Source organism: Pipra filicauda, unplaced genomic scaffold, assembly GCF_003945595.2.
Source record: "Pipra filicauda isolate LSUMZ 115617 unplaced genomic scaffold, ASM394559v2 scaffold212_size3012638_pilon, whole genome shotgun sequence".
In the NCBI taxonomy this organism is placed as follows: Eukaryota; Metazoa; Chordata; class Aves; order Passeriformes; family Pipridae; genus Pipra; species Pipra filicauda.
Genome location: NW_024104324.1, coordinates 2,335,907 through 2,363,298, shown reverse-complemented (window position 1 = coordinate 2,363,298; position 27,392 = coordinate 2,335,907). Strand labels below are relative to the sequence as shown.

At 35.7% G+C, this 27,392-nt stretch overlaps 1 protein-coding gene across 8 annotated transcripts in view; it reads left to right on the top strand.

The window, feature by feature from the left end:
* Positions 1-27,392, top strand: part of EML1 (EMAP like 1) — a 124,678-nt gene that overhangs the window by 89,161 nt on the left and 8,125 nt on the right. For 4 of the 8 annotated variants that reach the window (XM_039381124.1, XM_027730817.2, XM_027730818.2 and 1 more), the window contains 13 exons: positions 860-888; positions 2,332-2,358; positions 5,510-5,639; positions 9,740-9,889; positions 11,365-11,434; positions 13,893-14,003; positions 16,255-16,350; positions 16,888-17,022; positions 18,562-18,661; positions 20,794-20,948; positions 22,113-22,238; positions 22,502-22,633; positions 26,692-26,759. In XM_039381124.1, the coding sequence (XP_039237058.1) occupies positions 860-888; positions 2,332-2,358; positions 5,510-5,639; positions 9,740-9,889; positions 11,365-11,434; positions 13,893-14,003; positions 16,255-16,350; positions 16,888-17,022; positions 18,562-18,661; positions 20,794-20,948; positions 22,113-22,238; positions 22,502-22,633; positions 26,692-26,759 (1,329 nt within the window). The other 4 variants (XM_027730825.2, XM_027730819.2, XM_039381126.1 and 1 more) reach the window with 2 other exon arrangements.

Here is a 27,392-nt window from a genome sequence, read left to right as displayed (position 1 = left end):
AATTTACAGGGGCAGAGGGCAAAGAAAGCAAATGACTGGCATTTCTTGACAAAGATTCCTTCCTTTTAGCCAGGGTAGTACTATCCAGAGAGCTTCTCAGTTTTTCTCCCTCTTCATTCTCAACACACTTTTTGTATTTTCCCCTCAAGTTTTCCTATATTTTTTCTCAAGACAAAAAGACAAACCAATTTCTGGTTGTCTCCCAGGCAGCAGTGCAGTGACAAAGAGAAGGCATTTTAATCACAGTTATGTGTTTTCTGTGTTTTAACAAGTACTGCCATTCACCAAAGAACAGTTTGGAAGTTCCATGTTTTATGTGAACTCTTTGGAAAAGCAGGATTCAAACTTTGGTTTGCTCCTTGAATCCAGGCAGAACAAAGTTATGAAGAAAGTGAACACCCACACATACAGTGATACAGTAGTTGTCCCCCCACCACCACCCTTGCTCCACTCATGCAAAGAGATGTTGTAGTTAAGAATATATTCCTGACTGACTGGAAACCAAAAATGATGCAGCTGCTCATGACCAGTTGCTGTGTTCTCCTGTAACTGGACTAACTTTGCAGAAGAAGAGAATTTGGTAGTTAGTGGAGGAAAATCTATAATTTTGAGAATGTAAGAAGAATTGTATAAAAAAGTTTTAACAACTGCCGTCAAGACACCTCAATGTTTACTGGTTTTAACTGTGTCTGCCTGGTGATTTACCTTGTAAATAATTTAATTGAAAAAGCATTTTTATATGTACACACACAAAAAAATTTATATATTTTATATTCTATTTTATTTTTATATTGATACATTTCTGTACAGAATGTATGTGCATGCTTTTTAAATAGTAATGTCTTCATTATTTTCGCAGCAAACCCAAGGAACCAATGTTCAGTGCAGGTAGGAACTTTTAAAATTTTTAAGCAGATAACAACTGTGATAACGTATTAGGGCTTTTTGTTTGGGTTTTCCTCCCCCCTTCCCACTTCTGTGGATGCCTAGAAACTATGATTGGAAATCTAAACATGATACTTACAGGCTGCTGATGATGTATTTTTAACAAGCTGATCAGTCTGCTCTAGTTTTTATTGACCCAATAGGCTTATTTTACAGTTCTTCTTTGTAAGAAGACAAGAACAAAAAAGACCGTGTTTTCTTACCTCACATATGTCTTCCCTTTCAAAGCAATATTAAGGTTTTAGTAATTAAAGCAGTGCAGAGTTCCAGCTATGATGCTGTCATGTCAATTTAATCATAAAAGGGAGCTCTCTACAACTGTTGAAGAATCCCACATCTGTCCCAATGCCTTATACTATAATTTCTGAAATTACAAATAAAAGGGTGTTTTGTTACTACAGTTTTGGTAGTCTGTCTTTAATTTGAAAAGCACTTAAATTTTCCTACTTATGTATTATCCCTGCTAAAAGATTTGAAAGTGAAATAGTAGATAAAAGTGAAAGCAGTTTGTCCTTGTCATTAGACACTTAAAACTTTTAGAAAAATCTTAATAAAAATATGAATCTGAATAGTACATATAACAGTTATTTTTGTTCTGGAAAACCAAGGACAACTAAAATAAAGCTTTATTTTAACAAAATAAAGAAGGAAAAGAGCCCTGTTAATTTATCAGATGTATCATTTTATTTTTATGCCTAGTTCTGTGACGGTAACCATACATTAAGCTGAAAAAGTTAAAGATCTTTTGTTTACTGCCTTGACTGATCAGCATCCAACAAAGCTCTTAAGCCATACTTCGAGGTTTAGTGTAACTGATTTTGAAGGCAATAATACATGGAACTAAGTAAGCCCTTAAGTCTCTTGTGACAATATAATCACAGTTCATGTCCCTTCCATGGAAACTGTTGGTTTAGAAACAGAAAACTTCTGATTTGCGCAGAGTATACTTTCCTTGCCTAACATTTCTCCTTCCCTTACACCATGTCAGCAAAGGTGTTTGGAATATTTTTACTTCTAATACTTTCCCCATGGGTAAAGATAAGTAATTAAACAGATGTGACACTACCCGGGTGTCCTTCTCACCTGGACAAAATTCCTACTGAATTTAATAATTTTTTAAAGAAGTTATACTTGGTATTTATTGAAGTATATAGTTGCATAATGGAGCTTAAGCTAGTATTTTAGTGGTAGAACTAAACAGAGCCCCTAGCTGAGGAAAAGGGTTTAGAAAGTAATTCCCAACGTATGGCTCAGTGTTTTGTCAAGCCCCAGGTTAGCCTGTAGCAGAATACGACTGGACAGCCCGTAGAGCAAGTATTTAGTGAGTTTATTGTATTCAAACACATCTTTATCTAGCCCTTCTGTCTCTGTCTCTGTAATCACAAGGGAAGCGCCGTGTGACACACTGCAAAGGTAGGCTTCACTTCCAAAACCTCATAGCTCTCGAAGCAAAATGGTTCTGGTGGGATAAAAGCTCCATGTGTAAACAACTGTTCTCCAACTTGTGTGCATTTTGCAATGTTAAAACATCTAGTTCTTTTGAATTAAACAAAAATATTGTGCCATTTATTATACAGTCTACTGAAATTATAACCCTCAGGTTCACTTTAATCATAATAACGGGTTATAATTTACATTTCTGTGGATTTACGCTGAAGAATTTGAATCAGAAAAAAAAAATGTTGAGAGAGCTATATGGCAACACGTGGATGTTCACTGTGTTTGAAATGGCATTCTGCACTTCTGCTGAAATGCATATAGAATTTGCCCCTTTGTTGGCTGTTTCGCTCTTAGCCTAACATGGTCGTAGAAGCCTTGGTTTTTCCCTTGCTTTTTCTTACTGAGTAGGCTGTAGTTTTTCTGAATGTTGAATAAACAGACCTAGACCTCCAACTAATTTCTCAGTGCTTTTTGCTCAATGTCATAAAACAGAGTTACATTTGGTAAATAAATCATATTGATTTCTAAAGTTTTAGTTAAATGGTAGTGTAAATATGCACATTTTGGATGCATGTTTATATCTGTGGTATAATCACAGATTTATCTGCTTTTTTAGAGATAGCTATATCCTGACAGTTTTTCCACTAATCAGCATCTTTCAACTTTGCAATACATGTAAAATTTCATAAAGCAAAACATGTTTGTTCTAAAGGCAAAGTCTTTTAGAAAGTCTCTACCTCTGTGTATTCTTTGTACAAATCTATACCTGCAGTCAGTGGTGGTCTCCTTTGCAGATCCTACTGGCATTCATGTGCCTTATTTTAGTTCAGTAACTGTTAATTTTTGCAACAACAATTTCGAATTTACAAAACTGCAGATGTAAAAGATACATTTGTCTAAAAGTTTTACCTTTGGTCTGTCTTTGTAGTTTGATTGATTGTCTGTCTTTACATCTATATCTTCACGTTTAGAACTTCTGTCTTAAAAACTTAGTTAAGAAAAGTACAAAGAAAATGATGAAAATTGATTGATTGTGTAGATAATATATCTGGAATAGGAACAAAAATTATTGGAATTGTGAATGGAATGAATGGAATTATTATTACCAAAAGGTAGAAATAAATACACGGTATGAGTTCTGTGCCCCATGCCTGACCTAGTCAGCCTAAGTTCCTCTTTATAGTTAGCAGAAAGAGACACACACGCATTCTGAAGGTGTAACTTATATGCTTGTCATAATATACTTGGTATAGTTTACTATACTTTCTAGTATATACTTGCTGTTTCCTAGTCTTGAGTGATTAGGTCAAATGGTTCCACTGAAGATAGGTAAATGCAAGTTTTAGGAGTCCTGTAAGCTTCAGGTGAGAAAAGCAGCTCAGTGAATTAAACTTTCCTTCATTCCCAGTCTTTGATAAGTCAGTAGTTGTCACTGCTGAAAATCTGTTGACTTCCAGTGCACCAGCATCAGCAGTATTGGCATGTGTTTCAAGCTCGTTAAATAGATGCTGCATGCGCATACAAATAGTGCTGTAATGCTTTGCTATTTAATGCTCTGCCCTCTATTTTATTTTCCAATACGGATCTATTGGAGTAGACTTTTAGAAACAATTCCAATATTCTGTCATTTTCAACAGGCATCTCGAAGTTCCAACCTTCTGTCATCATTATTTCACCATTATTATCACTTCTTTTTAGCATTAAGTTTTCTGTTGTTTTCATTTTATGTCCAAATTCTGTAAACAAAGCTAGAGAGACCTAGCTGTAACTGTACTGTGACAGATCAGGTAGATCTCTTTCCCATGTGAGTTAGTCTAAAGGCAAAATACACATTTAGGTAATACAGCATAACTATGATGTTTATTTGTTCAACCAGTAATTTTTATTGATTTAGTCAGGATTTGTAGCATATGCATTTTTCCAATTAAAATAAAGCCTTAGTTTTCAAATTAAAAAAAAATAATGGTATAGTTGTAATGATACTTAACAATTCATAGCATAATTTTAACAGTCCTAAATTGTATAATTTTTTTCATTTACATGATTTTTGTTACTTTTGCCCTTCCATTTCCTCTGTGCCCACGATTATTCTGTCTAGTAACTCTACAGATGTCACTGACTCCAAAACTGCTTGATTCGCATGAGAACAAGGCTGAACCCCTTGATCTGCCGATGGAGCAGCAAGAGCCAGCACGTTCTGAATCTGGACAAACTTCATCAGAAGTTCACAGGACACCCACTTTGGCTTTGCCACTTCCCAAAAGTCCTAGTCAGACCTTCATGGCATTTCCCAGATCTCCTAGTTTTATAAGCCCCATGAAGTCCCCAAGTCAGTACTTCCAGATCTGTTATTAATCCCTACTTTTCTCCCCCAAAAATATTTCTTACCAGTTCAACACATTACTTTTAGTGTTTTCTTCTAGAAATGTTTACTTTTGTCAGCCAATTTTTTGTAGCTTCTCTCCTGTATGTCATTTTCCTTTCTTTTAATGTGCTGTCATTGTTGTCATTCCTTTTTCAATGTTTAGTAATTCTTGAAGCACATATCTTTTCTGCATGTACATCAGCATGATTCCTCTTACTAATTGTTTGTGTTTCTTATTTCGAATGTATCTCTAGCACTGTATCAAGTGTAAAGTGTATCTTTACACTGAGATGCAAAGAATGCAACTGAGTGTTGGAAAATAATTTAGATGCTGATGCTCAACTGTAAACATTGATTAACAAATAAAATTAATTTTAAGTGGCATTTCTGCGTTAATTGTAATCTTTGATGTATTCCCCTTCATTTTTAATATTTTAAAAAATGTAATATTGTAATATTATTTTTCAGCAAAAAAAGTTTCTATTTCAGACCTTTCAGTTTTGTAGTTCTTCGTGACATTGTTTAGTTCTAATTCTGCTACTCAGAATATTTAAAGGGAAAAGGACTTCATATGTTTTTAAAAAAATCTGCTTAGTGATTATTATTTAGGATAAAACAACCTGCTAAATTTCTGAGATTGCATGCCATTCTGTAATTGTAATGCACCAAGCTGTTATGTGGGAAGGGATGGAGGAGCACTGGAATTCTCCCCCGATGGCTTTTTTTTGTGTAACATTAAACATTTTTGACCTTTTGTAGAGGAAGGATACGTAAAAATGTTTCTTCGTGGACGTCCTGTTACCATGTACATGCCCAAAGAGCAAGTGGAATCTTACAGTTTGGAAGCAAAAGTAGAACTACCAGCCAAGAGACTTAAACTGGAATGGGTGTATCCTTTCTGTGCTGGAAGACTACTGGAAATCAATCATTCCTTAATGATTTGGGTTAAATAACTTTTCGAGCTCGAGTATAGCGGAATTAAGGTCATAGGGTTCATTTAATCAGTGAAACGACATTCAATTGAAAATAGTTGTTAATTTGTTGGGGCTGCTGTTCTTCACCTTGTGAAGTACAGGGTGGCAGCTTAAGAAAGATTTTGCTTAAATGTTGCCTGAAGGTTAAGTCTGAAGCATGCTAATTAGACAAAGATTAAACTAGGCATATCCTAAGAATGTAGTGAGCTGTGATTATTAATTACAGTATGCATAAAACAAGCTCAGGTTTTTTCTGATTCTCAGCATTAATTTATCATTTTAAAGTGTTTTATAAAATGTGCACCATTGTCCTTAAGAGGATGCTACATTCAACTTCAGTACTTGAGTAAGCCCTCAATTGAGTAGTGCTTTGCAACAGATAGGTGCTTAGCAATAAAATTAATAAAATATCATCTATGAAATAATATTTGAATTTATATTTTAAAGTGTGTTTAAACACTGTAAATGTTGAACAACCAGAGTCTTCCACTGGCTTCCATGAGTGGACATAACTACGGAATTCTACCTTGAAAGAGATCAGTGTTTCATTACATACAGAAATTTTCACATTTCACTTTTAAGTATAATGGTAAAATATATTTTTTATTGAAAAGAGAAAATGACATTTCATTTTTGTATAATGTTATATAATAGATGATTCAAGATAAAATATAAACACAACAAGATAAGTGTCTATTTGTAATATTCATTAACTTTAGAGAGATGAAGTCTTCATAAGGTATTCTGTTTTAAGAAAAAGACTTTTTTTTGGTCCCAAATAGTGCAAATAGGAAGTTGCTTTGTCTTTATAAAAAAGAAGACAGGGGCCATATAGTCTTTTTAGAAGTTGTATAAATAGAACTGCATGTGGTTTCAGAATATTCAGAGAGTTTCCAAAAGTCTCTTTGTATTCACAAGAGATTAATGACAGATTTAGTAACCATTCTTATTATTCCTGTTGCAGCTGAGCCTGTAGGTTCTATCCCAATCTGCTGGAACTGCATAGATAATGCATACACAAATAAATGAAGATGAGTTAAAAAGACAAAAAATCCACAAAATTAATAAACCAGGTGAGATTAGAATGATAAATGCTGCTTGCAGCATTTTACCATATAATTGTTGTACAGGCTCTTACCATGTATCACAACAGAATCGAATTATATCTTTTTACAGTTGCAAGGAACCCCTTGCTTCAGGAGGCTAAGGATGATACAGGGGAAAGTGTTAGAATGTTTACTGAAACAACAAAACCCCAGCCATGAAACAAAAGAGATTGTCATTAGCAGTGTGTAGGTGGAACCTGAAGCCAATATTTCAGACTATTATAAGAAATTATAATTAGAGTAGGTCATGATTTCAGACTCATTAGTTTCTCACTTAAGCTTATTTAAATGACTGATTATTTGCCAGATGGACTATTATTTTTAGTTTGAATATTCCTATGTCCTTCCAGGGGTGAGTCTGTATACCCAGCAGAATCCTATCTATAGAAGTTGTATATGAATAGAAGAGATATGAATTCATAAAATGATCTAACCCTAAATGGTTATTGAGGGGGGGCAAATTTTTCCAAAAATACTGTGCTAATTTTTTCAGTTTCTAATTTATTTTCAGTTAAACCCAATCATGATATCCATACTTAAAAGTTACAGCAATGACAAGGTATATGAAGTATTAAAAAAAAGAGGGAGAAGGTAATGCCAAATTTACAGACTGTAACAATGAGAGGAAAAGCTGTGGGCAGGAGAATAAAATAATTTAAGGAGAAACACGAAGACAGCAGAAAACCAACCAGTATTGAAGGCATTCATTCCAGTTGAGTTGGAGAAGCTGTGCTGTTTCATTGAAGGGTAACAGAACTCAAGTAGGAGAAAATACCTTTGTAGCAGACGAATGAGCCTGGCTGTGGGATTATAGCCAGAAATGCTCTATAATATAGGAATGGAGATAGGGAAACAAGATATAGGAGATGGGGTGGACAAATGGAAAGAGCAAAGCAGACTACAACAAGAAACAGAAGGAAGAAAAGCTAATGTGTGTAGAAATCAGGGCATACCAGAACCATAAAGGGGTATTGCAGTCATGTTAGTTGGTATCTGGGTAAGCTGAAAACAGTTCAAACCTTTGATATATCATAATATATATTCAGTCACAAAGAAACAGAAATGCTGACTGATGAAGTGTGAGGGAGGGCTGGAGCAGAGGTGGAAAATTCAAGTGAGAAATCAGCACTAGGGACATCAGGGTGGGAGCAGTGGCTTGCCCACATCCATTTGAGAGCAACTCATTTGGCAAGCAGGAGGTTTGAAACAAAAAGTGCAGGCCAAATGAAAGGAAAAGGTCAAGGTAACATTCCCTGAAGTGCCAGCTCACCAAATCCAAGTTGAAGCCACCAAATCCGAGTGTGGGAAACAGTGAGGAGATGCAGGGATCAACCCCAGGAGTTTGCATCTGAGAAAAAAGGCTGATAGAAAGAAACTGAGTGTTTGACAACAGCAGTCATGTGAAGGGTTGAATGCAGCATTGTTCCCCACAGGACAAATAGTAAAGAAAGAAGATTTTTCCCTAAAGAATGTAATCTTTCCCTTTTAGTAGCTGTTTTTATGCACTGAGATTTGTTCCTAATGAATGTCTGTGTAATGTTTTTGCTTCACTTTTTTAAGTTCTCCTTTTGCCAACTTCAACTGCTGGTTCGCTATAAATTTGATTAGTGTTCTTGAACTAGGGAAATATTTTGTTTGCTTCAGTTGGTAATAGTATCTGGCCTTAGAGAGAGAAATAAATTTAAACAAATAAAGCATTGTCCAGCAATCTAGAATAGTAACACTAACCTTCACAGACAGCTTCAAAATTGATAGTAAATTCTATGTAATTGAAGATATTGATTGTTTCAATGTCTTCAATTTTAATATCTCATCTCTTTAATATTCTTGAAGTAACTTTGCTGAAATGTTTCAATTAAGGAGTCTAAAAGCTCTATTTCTGAATTCACACTTTGATGATTGGGCATGCAGCACTAGTACTATTGTGTTTATTAGAAAAAATCAGCAAGCTGTTTCTTCTAAAATAGGAATTTAAATAAAAGAACTATTGACCTTATGATTTCAACAACTTTAACATGACTATTTTAGTTTGAGTGGGTTATCATTGACTGTAGAGAATAGTGCACAAGTATCTTTTTTATATCATGTAATTGGGGTTTCATTATCTCTCTATACATTTTTCACAGCCAGTTTCTCCATATTGACTGCATTAGAATGCACTTCTGTTTTGCCAAGATTCTGCTAATGCTGTTTCTTTTTGTTACCATAAAAAAAGGAAAGCCAAAATAGTTGTAGTCCCTAATGACTCCTCAAAAGAATAAAACTACATAATTTGGCTGAATTAACATTCAGTCTAAATGAGATTATTTCTGAATTAATTCCAGTTATTTCATTGAATTAATTTTAGATTCACGTTGATATGACTAGCATCAGAATCTGGGCCACTGCCTTTTAAATACTACAAAAGTAAATTGGAACAGATGATGTAACCCTTTTATGGTTTGTATCCGTCTGGCTGGTCATGTCCACAATAATGAAATCAATCAACCTGCACACAGGGTAATGCAATCAATCCTCCTGTAATGCAGGGAGATGTGCTGAATGACTTGTTAGCATTTCCATCAAGTCTAAATTTTAATTAGTCGAGCAATGTAAATAGTAAATACACCTGGGACAAAATTAACATTGCCTTAGTCTGGTATTTAGCAAATTCCAGAGGATACTAAAGGAGTCGTATGTCTACAAATCCCTGTATTCTTGACCATGGATTTTCTGTAGGATAAGTATGTTTTAAAGTGTGTAAAATACTTTAACTCTCTACTGTAGTAAGGGAGGGAGTTCTGAAGTGATAAAGCTGTGCTCAAACCAAGAGATGCAGACTACAAGGGCAGAGATTCCATCTTGTTTTTTCTTATTTTTAACGTTCTTCATTGGTAGATAATGTTATTGCAGCTTGACCAACACACTAGCTATGGATATAGGGGTCGGGACTGTCGCAGTAATCTCTACCTTCTTCCAACGGGCGAAACCGTGTATTTCATCGCGTCTGTAGTTGTGTTATTCAATGTTGAAGAGCAACTTCAGAGGCATTACACTGGTCATAATGATGATGTGAAGTGGTAAGTCACCTAATAAGCATTCTTGTTTTCTTCATAAAACATTATTTGGGATAGATACACTCATTTTCATTACTCTTCTTTTAGGATGATTGAACTTTAACTTCCTTGGAATCTGCTCCTTTCCCTTTTTTACATAGGATTGAATTATTGCCCTTCACAAGAGCCTGAGTGGCAGGTAGAGGCTCTTTAGGTTCAATCTAACCTAATAAACCAGTCTTGAGCAGCCTGATTTGTCTGCTGCCATGCATGATTGGGCTTCAAAGCAACTTAACTGTGTTGAAGCTCAGAGGATACTAGATATCAGCTCAGAGGATACTAGATATCAGCAAATATCAGTTTTGTTAGATTGAAATCTGAATAAACATATGGTTTATCTTGATGATATCAGTCTGTTTGCAGAGTGTAGCTGAAAAAGAGCACCTGGATTATCTGATGGGCCCAAATGTATGAAATGAGTTTGACATCCTTTCTTCAGATGAGGCATTATGAAACACCTGTTTTCCCTCAAAGTCAGAAATAGACTTGACAACTGAATTTGCTTGAATTGTGAGCATGTTTCACGAATTGAATTGTTAGTATAATCTGGTTGTTTTCCAAGGAGATTTTTACCTTGGACCTGTTCCATCTCATTTCTTTCTTTCAAATTTTCTATCTCTTTAGATATTTCAAAGCTTTCAGGTTTATTGGAAAGAGGATACCTTTCTTCATTTAAAGCTGAATTATTGCCACAGTTCATTTTGTAGGGTACTTGGCCTCTAGAACTGCATGCAAAGCAGCTGCAATGAAAAAATAATTAAGAGGATTTTAGGGCAAAAACAGACTGTACTCCAGGCTTTATGAAAAATTTTAGGTTGCTTTTTCTTAGGGGCATTAATTAACATTGATCATAGTTTTTAGAACCTCAGTTATAATTTTTGAATCAAAATTCCCAATTTCTGTATCCTTTCTTACTAAAGGACTTTTTTTACCTTTTGAAAAGCATTAGAGGAAGTTGGTATCTCCCTGTAAAAGTCACTGATTATCTGGTCGTACAGTCTGAAGAGCGTTGTTTGACTGGATACAACTGTTTGCTCTGGAGGACTGTCACTGGACAGCATTTATGGGACTGACCAGATCTCTGCAACCACTGTTTAAGACAGCTGAAGTTCGATAAGTAGCTAAAACTGAAAACTTCTTACACACTGCACTCATTTAAATCTAGGTGAGGTGAATCCTGGGGCTTGTTTGATACATGTTTTGAGGTATTAGGACTTAAGCAAATTACTACCTTGTTCATAAGGGAAGAAGAGTTTTTTGAATACAAGAGAATGACAATTGCTTTAACAGTTCTGTTTTTATATTTTTAAGAAGTTTACATGTATGCTGTGTGCTTTATATGACTAAAACAGGGCTATTTATTACAAGCTCAAGTAATAGTTTGATGAACTAGATAGTAAATGGCTTTAAGTTTGGCCTCTCCTTCTTTTCTTTTTTAGCCTGGCTGTTCATCCTGATAGGATCACTATAGCAACAGGTCAAGTTGCAGGGACATCCAAGGATGGGAAAGTGAGTGACCACTTTGCTGATGTATAGTTGCGTATATTTTATAAGAATATGTTATTAAGAAGATACATACTATATTCTTTTCATGTTGCAGTTAAATTGGTCTTACATTTTTGGACTGAACAGAAGCAAAACTTAATTTTAGAGTGCCTATTGCACTCTATCACAGTCACCCAGTTCCATTATCAAGATTGGTCAGTGGTTTCTTCTCCCATGACTTAGACTGAAGGTAAACTTGGAGCTGGTCTCTGAGAGGTATGGAGGGATAAAGCTACAAAGGAGACCTGAGAGGGCAGATGGATGTGGAGAAAAGGAGGAGATTAAATTGTACAGAATACAACTTAATTTCTGATCACAGCTACCAAACCAAACTACAAATAAGAATGGCTTTGGGTTGTTTGCTGAAAAAAATAAACTCTTGCTTTTGCCATCATCTAAGCAAGAATATTTTTCTCTTTGTTATTACCTGTGTTATCATAAGCTTAGCTTTAGGCTAGGAATTTATTTGAACAGAGTAGGATGAACATTGCTCCAAAGAGCTAAGAAAAGTGAGAAAGAATGGGAACAAGCAGAGGCAGGAAAACCATGAGGACAAAGTTACTCAGCAGAGTATGTAGCTGTTGTCACAACCAAACTATTGAAAATTTTTGGTAGATACCAACAAAGAATTTTAGGATAAAAAACAGATTATCAATATGCTAACTGAGTGTTGTGATTTAACCCCATCTAGCAATTAAGTACAACACAACCACTCACCCAACCTATCCCACCCTCCAGTGGGATGGGGAGGAGGATTGGAAAAAGTGTAAATCCTGTGGTTTGAAATAAGCACAGATGATAAGGATAATGATTGCTGTTATATTGTAATAAAATAATAATGACAATAATAAAGACAACAAAACAAGAGAAATAACACCCAAGAAAAATAAGTGGGGTGTGATACAGTTGCTCATCACCTGCTGTCCCCCAGCAGTGATTGGCCCCTCCCAGCCAACACCCCCAGTTTATATACTGGGTATGATGATCTGTGGTGTGGAATATCCCTTTGGCCAGTTTGGATCAGCTGTCCTGGCCATGCTCCCTCCCAGCTTCTTGTGCAGCTCCTCACTGGCAGAGCATGGGAAACTGAAAAGTCCTTGACTTAGGGTAAGCACTGCTCAGCAACTAAAACATCTCTGTTATCAACATTATTCTCATACTGAATCCAAAACATAGCTCTCTGCCAGCTACTACAAAAAAATATAACTCTATCCCAGTCAAAGCGAGGACAATGAGGAAAACAAAATCCCAGTTATGCAATATAAAGTTTATGTAAAGGTAACTTAGCTGAGTAACATAAACTAATAATTTTTATTGTGTATCAGAGAAGTCTCTGGCATTTATTTTTTAACTTCATAAATACAATTACCATTGTGTTTGTGAAATAAAATTTAAAGGTCTGATGGTTATGCTTGAGAGGAATGTGCTATATAGGTAAACTTACATCAAAACCATTTATATAACTGAGGTACTGTTGTGACCTTGATTTTTTTTTTTTTTTTTTTTTAATATATATACTTATGTTGAAGGACAGTTTTGCTACTTATGAGCAAGAAAGACTGATGGTTGTTGCTTTTTTTTCTGATATGGTAATAAAGCCTATTCATTTCCGTTCAAATGGATGGGAAAATAAGGGAAATAAAGCATGGCCCTTGTTTTCCTGCAGAGGTTGAAGGTTGATGGTTCTGCGTTGAACTCCTCGCTGTGTTTAAGATTAAGCTCCATCAGCAAGTGCTTCCCGGGGCCGCCCCCTGGTGGATATGGGAGGCAGCGCTGCCGCCGAACCTGCTCTCGGAGCCAAAGGCCGAGGGAAACGAGGGAGGGAGGGAGGGAGCACCACGGAGATTTCACAGGGAGTTGATCTTGGGCCAGCATGTACGCCTGGAATTTTATTTACAAAAACCAATCTCATTTTGATTACGGTTGCAAAGAAGAGTCTGAAGATACAGTTCTTTTCCCCAGCCATTTTTATGACATTGAAATTAATTACATTTTAGAAATTTTTAAGCTTCTTTTTGCACTTGCTCTTTGACACTTACCAGAATTATCTCAGTTGGTACAGTTTAAACTGTTCCTGGACTTGCCAGTAAGTCCCACGTCACAAAGTCATCAATAATTTTCACTTCATGAAGAATGTCTCAGTGGCCATTAACTTCAGTGAACAAACTGAGATCAGTGAGACCTGATGTGCTGTACACTCTGGACAGCCAGTCCCAGAGATTGGTCCTAGAAACAGTAATCAACAAAGTGTTTGTAGTGTATCTGTGCTTACACGGGTGACTCTAGAGAAGTTCTGATAATTTTCATACCTTAAATTTTGATAAAATATTTTGGTTTTTTTCAGATGCATTTTCATTTTTTAAAACCCTGATGAGTTTTTGCCATCATTGTTTCAGATGATTTTTTTATGTGTCTTTTATAGCAATTACCACCACACGTGCGTGTCTGGGATTCTGTAACTCTGAATACGCTGCATGTCATCGGAATGGGGTTTTTTGACCGAGCTGTCACTTGCATTGCTTTTTCTAAATCTGTAAGTAAATGAAGACTCTTTGCTGGAAAGGTCTTTGAAGTCTTTCAAATTTAGCTTCCTTGACCAAAACAAACTTCCTTCTTTACTTTCTGGTTCCTCTCTAGACGAGGAAGGTTCGCAATCCATTTTTTCCAACAGCTTAGGTTGCTATTAAAGTTAACAGTATCTCAGCAGTCTCAGAGATCTATCTTGTGCTTAAAATAAACTGCAATTAATTTCTTCGTGGACAAGCAGTTGCAGAAATACTTGTGTACTTAAAATTTCAGTATCCTTAATTGTCTTGAATCATCTTATTCTGTTTCTTCTCACATGAGAAAGTTACTCTCTCTGCATCTTTTTACCACCTTGCTGTGCCCAAAAAGGATTGATTAAAGACCTTTAAAAAGTGGAAGCTCCCATGGGAGAAGCAAAACATTTTACTTGAAAACAACAAAGGCATATGGATAAAGGATTGTAAAGAAGTAGAATCCTGTTATTGGCCTTTTGGTACCATCCTTAAAATTCTAATCTATCAGAGAGGTAAAAAATTAAAACATGTGCTGATACAGGCAGCATTCAAGTCCCATATAAAAACATGAGTCTGAGACCTGACACATGCAAGTCTCAAAGCCCTCTATGTACAACAGAGTAAGCAGTGTATGTGGTGGTGTCTGGTTGTCTTGAGACCATTTTTAAATAAGAGAGGACTAAATGGTGTATTCCCTAGGCAAAATGTATGTCAGTGAAAGTTTCTACAAACATTTGAAATCCATTGATGACAATGTTTTATAGAAAGTAGACAAGAGAGAAGTGAGTTGGGAGAACTGGTTGGGAATGCAAAGGTGAAAGCTAACGCAGTTCAAGATCACCTTTTGAAGGATAAATAAAAAGGAATAGTGAGCAAATGCTCTGTAAATACCTCCCTGGAGGGATAGAGGTGTTTAATAACAGAAGATTGCTATTAGCATATACCAGGAGAAAGCAGATGTTTAATGTGTTTGCTTTATGCTGTGATTTCTCTCACAGCTTGGCTTGTTCTGAGCACCCCTTCCCATTTTGTAGCAGTACTGCTTCCTTCAGTCCTATCTCTGTCCCACCTCTTGAGTTGACTTGGCACAGCTATTTTTGTTGCTGTGTCTGAGATATGTATGGCGGGCCTGATCCATCAGGGGACAACCAAACAATCTCATATATAAAAAAAAATGAAGCAGAGTTTTCTTGGCTTTTCTTTTCCCCACAAAATTGATCTGTTCCCCAAACAGGCTCTCTCTATGATAGCCCAAACTTTTGGGGTGGCTCAGCTCAAGCAGCAGCAATAAGCAGCTGTGCTGTGGGTGGCAGATGGAGGAGTGTTTGATCTGCTCGATCTGTTTCTGTGAGCTCATCTGCAGTCAAAACTAATGTAACTGATGCCAGGAGCAACAGGATACAAAAAATCCTGAGTTGGAAAGCAGTTGGACATTCCTTGATGGTTTGTTCCATTGTACATTCAGCTAGGAAGAACACCAAAGAAATAGTGAAAAATGGTCCAAAAAGTTCCTTCCAGATAGGTACTGAAAAAAAATCTGATGATTATACAGCAGTTCCCATCACTACTGAGACAGATGTTGGTCAGCCCCTCATTCAGGCAGGATCTTGGCTGGAGTTCTTCATCCAGCTTCTGGGTTCACCCATCAGAAAAATGGGTACCAACAAGTGAAGGTCTAGGAAATATGATGCATGAAGAAAGACTGAAGGAATTAGGGTAATTAAGATTAGAAAGAGTGACAGAAGGCATAACTATAAAAAAGACACCTGTCAGAAATAAGTTGTTTTCTAATTTCTTACTACGTTCCCTGATTTTCATCCGTTTTACCAGTATGAAAAGTAAATTTTTCCCTGTGTCCATATAGATCTGAGAAGAAATAATTGTTTTAAATTGCAAAGAAAGAAACAGTATGATTATCAGGAAAAGCTTCCTTAATGAACTAGATAATAGTGTATAGTTTTCCTTTGGAATTTCTACCACTGTATGTTTGTAGAGACCTCATTCCTGCCATTTCTGCAGTTTGCAAGAGCCCCTTTTCTAGATCCCTTTTTTAGCCCTGTTTTTCAATTATTCTATAAATTATTATATTTTATGGAGATCTATGGATAACTAAAGGTATAACAGTTAAAGTGTAAATATGTATAAATATTTCCACTTACACAGAAGCATTTATTTTGAATTTGCATTTATATGTTCCTCATGTTGGTTGGGTGGTGCATTAATATTTTCCATGTTTTGCTTCAGAATGGAGGAAGTAGCCTGTGCTCTGTGGATGATTCAAATGACCATGTGCTTTCTGTGTGGGACTGGCAGAAAGAAGAAAAGCTGGCAGATGTCAAGGTGTTGCAATAAGATATTTTGTACTACTTGCTTGTATGTAGATCTGGATTTCTTGTCATAAAATGTCTTTCTGTATTTAACTTTATGTGCCTTTTTAACGTTTTTACTTTATAAAAGACAAAGAAAATGAAGAAAGGGAATATTTTCACTCTGAGACTATCCTAATAGTTTGTCTTGTTTTAATTTTGCTGTTGTTGTAATTCTAAAATTGATTTGAAAATTCTAGGCAGCAATAATAACAGCATAGAATGTAATAATAAGTGCAGAAACAAAATGTCTTAAACTAATCTTTTGTGTAGAACTTTTCATTATCTGACGTGATTTTGAAGGATAAATTTGGATCCTAACTTATAAAGTCATGAAATACTTTGACTTCAAAGTGTTCTACCAAAGCATTCCAGACTATGTCAGTAAATTAATAGCTCAGAATTTTTCTTAAATCAGGAGTATCAGTTTATCTAACTAGAGAACCATGTAATAGTTTTGTTTTCTTTGAATTTTAGATTTTGATACAATGTTTTTCTTTTTCCTTCCAAGTGCTCTAATGAGGCTGTATTTGCTGCAGATTTTCACCCTACTGATACAAATATAATAGTTACTTGCGGAAAATCACACCTTTATTTTTGGACACTAGAAGGGAATTCCCTTATTAAAAAGCAAGGATTATTTGAGGTAAAATAAAACATTTCCCTAATTTTATGTTTATAGTATGTTACAGTCATACAGGTTAAGGGTTAGTAAGGTTTGAGTAAATCAAAACAACTGATCATTATTGAACTTGAAATTTTGCAGAAGCTCAGGTGGCATTCATGTTATGGCAAAACTTCCACATTCAAGAGTTCTAATGAAATTATCATGCTGTTATTCTTTTTGCTATATTCTTTGTAGTACACACCTCCATGCTCCCACCACACCCCCTCTCCCCACAAAATAAAATTGCCTTAAAATCTCTGTGATTACCTCAGGTTAAAAATCCAAACCAAAAGAAAAAAAACAAACAGAAAAAACCAAAACAAAAACAAAAGACCAAACCAACAAACAAACAAAAACAAAAGCAGAAACAGAGAGAGTGATATATGCTGGAGGGTTTTTTTATTATTTTGTTAAAGGAAAGATTTGCAAAACCCCATAAAATGTGCATATCAGTCTTCTTCCCTTTTCCTCTGTTCTGCTCAAATACATACATATGTGTAATTCAAATACAGATTGAGCTGGCCACTATTTGGAAAATATAATTTTTATTTCAAGATTTGATTTGGTTTTGTTCTTAAATACAGACTAAGGTCTACAGCAGCTGCATGCGCAAATGAGGGGTGTTCATGTAACTCCATGAACTTAGGTAGCTGCTTGTGGAGTCATGGCTCACAAGCAGAGCCAAAACAACTTTTTTGCAATCTCAGTTAATATACTTTGTGTGAAATCAGGAGGAGATGCTGAGATGATGCATTTAAATTCTGTTACATTTTATTTTTCCATGCATTTTTAACTCCTAAGCTGCTTGGGCAAATTTGTCCCTGTGTTTTAGCTCTGTTACTCTTGATAGTTGTTGCAGACAGAGAAGTGTGGTGGCCCTAGTTGAGAATAGTTCTTAGTTTGAGGGAGGAAGAGGTCATACACACAGGTTGTCAACAAGGAATGCAAATAATATCCTTAGACGCTACTATTGGATTTTTTGTTCCCTTATACATTTCATTGTTTTGTTGCTATCACTATCTTGAATGCAGGGTCTCAAAGCAACATTTCCATTACTGAACCCTGGGACTCTTTCACGAGATGATTCCATAAATCTTACACTATATCTCAAGTGATATTTTTTTCTCCTAGAAACTTTGGAGTTAAAAATTATAATAATAAAGCTTGTTTGCATCTTAGTCCATTTCTAAATACTTAAAGTATTTGGGATTATGTGGTAGTTGGGGGATTTGGTTTATCTCAGAGCATTCCTGGTCTTGTGTTAAATGCTGACAGACCTCCTCACTCTGTCCCCAACTTGCAGTTAAAGATTGCGGGATTGGGCCACCAACCTTCGCTGTTGCATTTTTTGCCCTTGCACAGATTAACTGTTTAGACCATAGGAATGTGTTTAACTCCTGTGTACATATTGAAGTAATAATAGAGCTGTATAAGACTAAACTGAATTACTCAAATGCATACAGTTAAAATGAATGGGTTGTGTGTTGCTGTGAGTGTATATTTTTCATAACCACGCAGAAACAAGAGAAGCCAAAGTTTGTCCTGTGTGTGACCTTTTCTGAAAATGGTGATACTATTACAGGAGACTCAAGTGGAAACATTTTGGTATGGGGGAAAGGTAAGATAAAACTTCACTATTAACTTCAATCTTAATATTAAACACTGTGAAATTTTACAGGAGTGTAGAGGTTCATTTTAAGAAGAATAAATTTTGTTTTATCTTGAATTCTTTCCTAAGACTAATCCAGCAGATTGTGCCTGAATTCTTTTCTACAAGAACCTAAAGAACATCAATGCCTAACTGCTAGAGCAAAAAATTCTATAGAATGTGTTCCCTATGGTTAAATACTGAATCACAGAGCTATGTCAGCATTTTACTGATGTAAGAAATAGCAGGAAAAATTCTTTTCCTAATGAATGTGATAGAAAGAAACATTATTAATGTAACTGATGATCTCCAGTCTCCTATACTGTCATTCTACTGTTTGCAGAAATTATGCCTATTGACATACACCTTTAAAAAGACAACAAATAGCTTTATTTGTTTTCCTAGGAAGTCAAGTTAAATATATTCAGATCTAATTGAATTCCTCAGCTTTATTTTGAGAGAACAGATGGATAGGAAGAACTTCTTAAAAAAGCACTTTCTAGTAAGAAGAGACTTTTTTTTTTAGGTAGCAGAAGGCAGTGCCTGCCGGAGGGCAAACAGCAGCAACATCCTAAACGTTTGCTTAGTGCATGATATGCCATGCATAGGAATAAGGAGAATCCCTTGAAGGAGGCTTTATTAGTAAAGAAAGAAGGGAGATGAATGACAGCTACTTCTTATTTACTCAGTGCTTTCTCCCAAGATATTCGAAGAGTATAAGACCTGGAAGACAACCCAGTGAATCAGTTACACAACTGAGCCTTACTGAGCTGTTTTTGCAGTCTTTTTTTTCATCCAAGGACTTTTAGCCAGTTCTCTCCTTGTGCTTTTGACCACTGCACTGCTTTTGAGGAAAGGGGTGGATATGGTGTTTGTAAGTCGGCTTCTCTTTTATTTCCCCTTCCCTTTTCCTATGGTAATTTAAAGCAAGACACAAAACACTTTTCCTTCATTTTAGACATTGCATAGTCCCATCTCCCTGTTCTTTGCTGTTATTTTGGACTGCCAAGAGACAAGGGAGATAGTGGCAGCTGCTGGCATGGCAGTCATTGCACCACTCAGGGGCCAGTTTGCCGTCGTGCCATTAGACTGCAAGGAGCCTCTTCTGCCCTTTCTCCCAGGAATGAAAGGGAATTCTCAGTGTGCTCAAGTTCTCCTCACCTTCTGCCAGCTCTTTTGGGTTGGGCAAAAATGTTGTTCTTGTTTTTCTCTCCTAGTACAGTGTACTTTCTATGTCTTCATTACTTTTGACTCGGAGCTCTGTGTTCAAGTGAGGGCTGCTTCTACCAGGTCGGAGTACCCTCAGCATAAACTTCTCCTAGTAGACATCAATTGTACCTGGCACATTATATCCACAGATGTGGGTGAAAGCAAATGGGATTCTTAAAGGAAAAGGCAGTTGTTTCATCCTAACTTGTATCAGCCCCTCACTTGTGCTATACATCAGGTTAGCCAAGCTTTGATGCAAGGTGCACATTTCAGTAATAGCAATAGTAATAGTAATAATCATTTCTCTGTACTTCATAATAATAATGCTTCATCAAATTAGAGATACTTAATCATTGTAGTTGGTTCTGAGGCTGTTTTGAGTCTAAGAAAGTACTCGAACAAGCCAAGTTCACCAATAAAGAAGTACAAGGTCTTTTGGAGGGTCATTCAGGACATTCTGCCAGATGTACCAGGATCTGTAGCTTAGTTAGATTTTAGTCCAAGTTCAGTGTCTGGAGGCTGTGGAATGTCCTTGCAGGATGACAAGTGACTGGGTTATGATTTCTTTGTTGATAAGGTATGTAGTGCTACTACATCAAATGTGATGTCAAATAATTTGGCTTAAACTCCCATGAAAGGTTTAAATGAACCTATTTTACTTTGAGCTAGACTGAGTGAGTATGTATTCTTTTCATTTTTGAGACGGGGGAATATATCCTAAGATGTACTAATTCAGCCTCTTCTGTGCATTTGTGTGTTTTCATCCAGCACTTCTACCATTGTTTAGATATAATTCTTGAAAGGTAGTAGAGAAATAGAGCAAAAAACCTGGGGGGGGAACGAGCTATTAAGCCAGTTATTTCAGTAGTAATGTCTTTTCTCCTTCTGCCCAGGTACCAACAGAATAAGCCATGCAGTTCAAGGGGCACACGAGGGTGGGATATTTGCGCTGTGTATGCTGCGAGATGGCACGCTGGTATCAGGAGGTGGAAAAGACCGAAAGCTGATATCTTGGAATGGAAATTACCAAAAAATTCACAAAACCGAGGTGATGTTGCCTATCTTGAAATTACTCTGCTCCTCAAAATGAAATTCTAGCTGTCTTCTAAACATGGCTTTTTTTAATCATTTTTTTTCTTATGGGTATGTATTCTGAGGGAATGCAAACCAGTGTTAAAATGCAATATCATTTGAGCAGTCAGGTCATTCTTGTGATTGACTATTCATTAACATAATATTTCCTTTTAAAGTTCTGTTGTAAGTGGAAAACGAATCTTGTATTCATATCTTTTCATATTGTTTCTTCCTTTCTTTGCAATTAATAATTTAAAGTAATTTTTAACTTCAGAGTATTACAGTATTAAAATATTTTTGTGCTTTCCTCTTTCCCAAAATGATATGATGATTTTGTGGGGCTTTTAGTACTCAAAGTTTTTCATTAATTTCTTGGTTGATGTTGTTGGCTTTTGTATATAATTAAGAAAATCTGGAAATTAATCCAGTTACTATGTAGGAACTTAAAAGCAGAATTTATTTGGACAGAACTACATGATTGTTTAGATACTGAGTGTGAGAGCAATCAGCATATAAAACTGAGGAAAGGTTTCAACTCTACTACATAATATTAAATGTTGCAAATATATATGCAACTGGAATGGCATGTGAATTTTTGTAATTAACTTTTTAACACAGTACAAGGTGTGCTTGTTGTGCTGTTAATAACTCTGGTGTCCTTCTTTTTCTCTTATTTGTTCATACTCTGGTATTCCTTGTTATTTTACGCCTTACCTTGAACAGTATATTGGAGATTTGCACTGACTCTTTCAGAACCCAGGCTGCAATTAAAGAAACATTCGTTCCAAGAAAGTACTCTGAGTAGAAATGCTTAGTCTGATATCAGAGCTGCAATTAAATAGGATTAAGTTAACACAGCATGAAGGAACCTTTTCTGTTTGTTCAAATACTTGGTTTATCTGTACAAATGGAGTGTTGTGTAGATAAGGATGTCTTGTCTTGTAGTGTTATAAAAACAGTTACTGAGCTGATGCAAGTTGTTTTAAAGTTTTGCAAATCAGGCACATATATTAATCTATTTAATTCCTTCTCTGCGCAACATTTATTAAAATACATTTGCTAGGCCATGTGTCTTTAAAATTAGCAACACTTGACAGATTGTCTGACTTACTTGTCCTCTTGTCTGTTATGACCACAGATTCCAGAGCAGTTTGGTCCAATAAGAACAGTAGCAGAGGGAAAAGGAGACGTTGTATTAATAGGAACCACTAGAAACTTTGTCCTACAGGGCACACTATCAGGAGATTTTTTCCCAATTACCCAGGTAAGCTGGGTTGCCTTACAAGAGCATTTCTAGGTGTGTAATAACAGTAAAGATATTTCTTAAAGTTAAGTTTCATAAATGTGCATCTATTGATTTGTTATTACAGTGCCTTTGGCAATAAATAACATTATAAATATGTATCTATCTAGAACTAACTTTTTTTTTAATGCTTTAATATATAATTTGGTCATTTTAATAGTGTTTTAACATGTTTAGTTTTGATGGTCTGTCCTTCTTGTCAAGAAACATTTTTGCTTGTCTAGGGTCACACTGATGAGCTCTGGGGACTTGCAGTCCATTCCTCTAAACCTCAGTTCTTCACATGTGGACATGACAAACACATTACTCTCTGGGATGCTACCACCCATCATCCTATCTGGGACAAGATTATAGAGGTATAAATTTATTGAACACAGCTCTCCTGTTATAGAAATCCTGTAATTCTTCTCTATATGTAGTATAGTAATTCTGTTTTTTCTTGACATTACTGATTAAAACTATCTTCTTTTTGAAATTGGATGTAAAACTCTTAAAAACAAGAATTTAAAACCCTAGGCTATATGAATCTATGTGCTATATTATGTAAAAGTGTACAGTGGTGTTGACATTTATATTTTTTTTACTAGGAAGAGAGCCACAAATATAAATCTGGGCAATATTTATCATTTAAAAGTAATTCTGTCAGGATTAGTACTACTACCCCTATCTTGAGCATGATAGTTGGAATAAAGAAGGAAAAGAATGTTTTGAGGGTACCGTTATTTCCTGTAATTTATTAGCATTTTTATACATCTGGTTCACAAATAAACAAATGTTTAGAATTTCCCTTTCTATCTCTGGTGTGAAACTTGGCATTTAGGTACTGCAGGAATCCTGAGTGGAGGCTCAATTTTGAACTGTACTTAGGCACTCTGTGCATCTGCAAACTCCTGATGACTTTGTGGTGACAAGTGATCTTGCTTACTATATACATCACCAGGAATTGATTTTTAGAGTACATTTTTTGGACACCTGATCAGTCTTCTAATTGTTTATCCATAAGAAGGCATTTGCTTATCTTCTAGAGGCAGTGCTTTTATCTCTCTGAGATGCCACTATATCCTTCTTTCAAACATTCTTCTCTTTACATTTTCTTAATAGATGTGTGAGCGTGTTTTTTGGAGGTACATGTACTGATCATAATAACCAAGTTATTTCTGAATCTTTTTATCTGCCCTCGGTACAGTGGAAAAGTTACTACAAGGAAAAGAAAACAGCACCTGGTGTAGATATGTACCAAATACCCAGGTTTGCAAATCAAACTGTAGCTAGTAACTTAGAGACAATCCTCATGTTGCTGACTAAAGTTTTTCCTTTGTCATATTGTAAATAATCCCTTTAGGTTTACATGAAGTTTTGAAAAACTTTATTATACAACTTTTTTTATAAAAAGGCTTTTTGTTTTCAGACCTACATAACAGTTTAACTTAAAGCTAGTATTGATCAGACTTCTTGAATACAACACATCTACAATAAGTGTACATTCTTGCATCAGGTTGAATTCTTAACAGAATTGCTTTTGCCAAGTTGTCCCTCAAGGTATCCTTCTCCAGTTGTATGCTCTTGTTAAATCATATTTGCTTGGTGAATGTGGAAGTTGGAATTTATTCTGTGTAACCAAGGTCATATGTTCTAAGGCCGATATTTTTCTTGACTTCCAAATTGACTGGAGAGAACAAAACAATAGTTCCAATGCCCCAGAGATGGAGCCATATTTTCACAGTTCAGTGTCTCGGTTATAAAGATAGATTGTCCACTAGTCTCAGAAATTAAAATAAAGGAAAATATAGGTATTTCTTTTAATTAAAAAAAAAAAGACATCAATAATGCTAAATATGTGGCCTGAGAAGCAGGCAGATGATTTCATTTTCCTAATTCCTAATAATTTTAGAGTTTAAGATATGTTAATATGATTTGGGTTTAAAAATAAGCTATCTCCCCTTCAGTCTTTTGAGATACTCTAGATAGGTGGGCCTCAGGAGAATGATCAAACCCTGAGATGCACCAAAATCTGAATGTGCTTGCAAATCTCTTGAACTGTCACCAAGATGATAAATCAAATAAATAGCAGCACATTTAGGCTACAAACTTTAACAATAAAATATATTTTTAAAAATCAGTGAGCAAGTTATAAACCAAATTTTCCTGCATCTGTCTTGGTAGTCTCTCTAAAAAAAGATAAATCTGTGTTTTTTTTAGTTTTGAAATGCAGCAATAGCAGTGTACTGTATCTGTACATTGTGGAGTATGAACACACTGGATTGCAGAAATCCTTCACATGCAATTCAGAATGACTAACAATGACACAACTGATAACGTTTACGTAAACCTTCCTGATCTTCAGGATGGTTGTTTGTTTGGGTTTTTTTTTAAATTAATTTGATTCTGGTGCACAACTGATTTTGTGCAAGTCTGATTTATAAATAACCCGAAGGGGAGGGTAAAATCATAGGTACCATTTTTTATGCTTTTCTAATACATTTCTTTTTTGTTGGAAAAAATCATCACGTAATTTAATTGCAGGTACTAATGTGATCCTGTGCTTAGTGTAAGGGTGTGTGTTTTTGTATATTTGTATACACTTTCAAAAATACTGAGAGAATAAGTTAGTACTTCTAATATGTTTCTCATTACAGGAAGGATATACTGAGGAGGGCCTATAGTCATGAAGAAAAGTGCAAAATTTGGCACTTTGCTCTCTTGCAGTGTAAAGACAAGAGCATTTAGAAGTGTGGGAGGATAGTGAAACATCATTAGTGGAGATAAGTACAATATGGGGATCAGGAGCAAATCTATTAATCAGATGAGCTGCTACCTCTGAAATAAAGTTACTTAAGCCATCATCAACTCCAAAAAGGACATAATTTTCCTCTGAAAAACAGAGCAGGAATTTAGCTGATTATGACTTACAGTGAGCTTCAATTAATATTTAGCTGCAGTTTTGCAAGTATACGACTCTCTAAGAAACTGTCATTATTGAAACGTTTAAGAAACAGCTTTGTTTACCTTGATTATTTTGAAAAGATTGATGGCAACAGCAGTGGGAGTATTAAACAAGAGATAGGTTTATTTCTTTTCCCCTCCAAGTACACACCAATTCATTAAGACATGATTCCTGTTGTCAGTTTTTACAATAATCTCCTTATTATCTCTTTGAAATGTCTCAGACTGTTTCATAGATCAGTGATCTAGATTATCTCAAAAAAATAAATTGTTTCTTATTAACCTATTTTTGTCAAGAGATCTGTGTAAAAGCCTTTTAATGTAGCTATGAGTACAAGTTACTGCTCAGATTAAATTCACTGTTTGAACCTCTGATTTATTCAGTAGAATATTTTAGCATTACTATGAAATTATACTTTGAAAATATAATTTGAAAATTATCCTTTCTGGAATACTGTGATGTTTTAGAACACACGTTTAGGAATCCTGGATCTCAACATTTCTCTGGAATTTCTTTAGAGCTAGTAAAGTCTTTTAAATTAGTCACTTGATTAAAATTAATGAGAATATCCTTTACACCTAGCCTTTAGGGATAGTAATTACCAATTACTAAAAATGTCAACAAGTTTACTAAAATAGCTATGATGTGATACTGTTTTAAAATACAGAAAATCAAGCCTGTAAGCATTTCTGTGAGATTTGTCACTAGATTGGGGGGTTTTGCTTACATTTTAAAATTACTTTGGTATTTTCTGCTATAATCTGAAGAGTTCTGAAGCTTATTCTTAACTGAACAAGTATTAGAAAGAAAACGCTTACCTTGGTTTTTAGGCATATATTTAAATTGCAAGAAAAACACTGGAATTCTACCTGTCTGCACAATAATGCACTAAACAAAGTAAAATGTTTTGAAATTGCATATCAAAATAAGAAACCCAGTTTCTGCCCTTAATCTCCCACTAAACTGCAACTCGGCAGGTGTTGGAAAAAGGTGCTGGTGTACATAGAAGTTATGCTTTACCCCTCCATGCAAAACGCCACGTACCTTTGTTGAACAGGGTGCTTGCTTGTCCTTTTAGACCATAGGTAAACTTCAGTTTTGATACTTAATTCCTAGGTCAGCTCTAGTTTAAGAAGTTATTTTTATCTCTTACTTGTTTGTGATTTGTTGGGAAGCTGCCACTGCTGATGTTATTGTTATGAAATCACTTGCCAAGTTATTTTTAGATAGTGAAGAAAAGAAAAAGGTGGCCTTGTATAGAGGGGGAAAAGTTTATTGGATAATATTTCAATTAGTTAAAAATACTTTTTTTCCCCTCAAGTTTATATTGAAAAAAAAAAAAAAGAGGAAAACCCAACCCCAAAATATCAACAAGAGATTGTTCCTGAGGCAGATAATTGAATTGTGTTTTTGTTATAACTTGATAACTCGGACTGGTAAAAAAGTGTGCTTCTTTCTGAAACATTTTAGGATCCAGCACAGTCTTCAGGTTTTCATCCTTCAGCATCTGTTGTTGCAGTAGGGACGCTGACTGGAAGGTAAGATGTGCAGAGCTGCACCCTGGGCACCAACTAAGGCTGATTTTTCCAGCTCACATCCAAGTTCATGTTCTTGTTATGCAGATGTATGCATGACATATCTTCATTTCCTATTGATTTCTAGTCAATTCCAGAGTGAAATTTATTTACATTGCCTTAATGCCGACAAACCCTGTGTTTGCTGAGTGTTGCATGAACAAAGAGATGTTTTCTGCCCTGGGAGGGTGACAATCTAAGGTCAGTGGGAGGAGGTAGATTTGGAGAGGGCAGGAAGTCTAGCTTGGCAGAGGGACCATGTGTGGGAGGTACCGTCACCATAGCAGTGACCTAAATGCTAAATCTTTGTGTCCATCAGGGCAAAGGAGAGGCTGAAGGAGGAATCTGAGATTGTGAGTTAATTCTGCAGATGTGGGTAGAGGTTTTCTCTGAGGCCTTTAGGGCAGCGTGGAGGAAATCACATTGAAAAATTTTGTGTGCTGGAAAATGTAGCAAATGGTTTGTGATCCTTAATGCAGTGGCAACCAAAAATTCGATGAATGTTCCACTGCACTAGCCATGGTGTAAAAATGCATATTGAGAGGCTTGTTCTGCGTGAAGAGTGTGAGGTGCAAACAAGACAGAGAAAACTGAGGC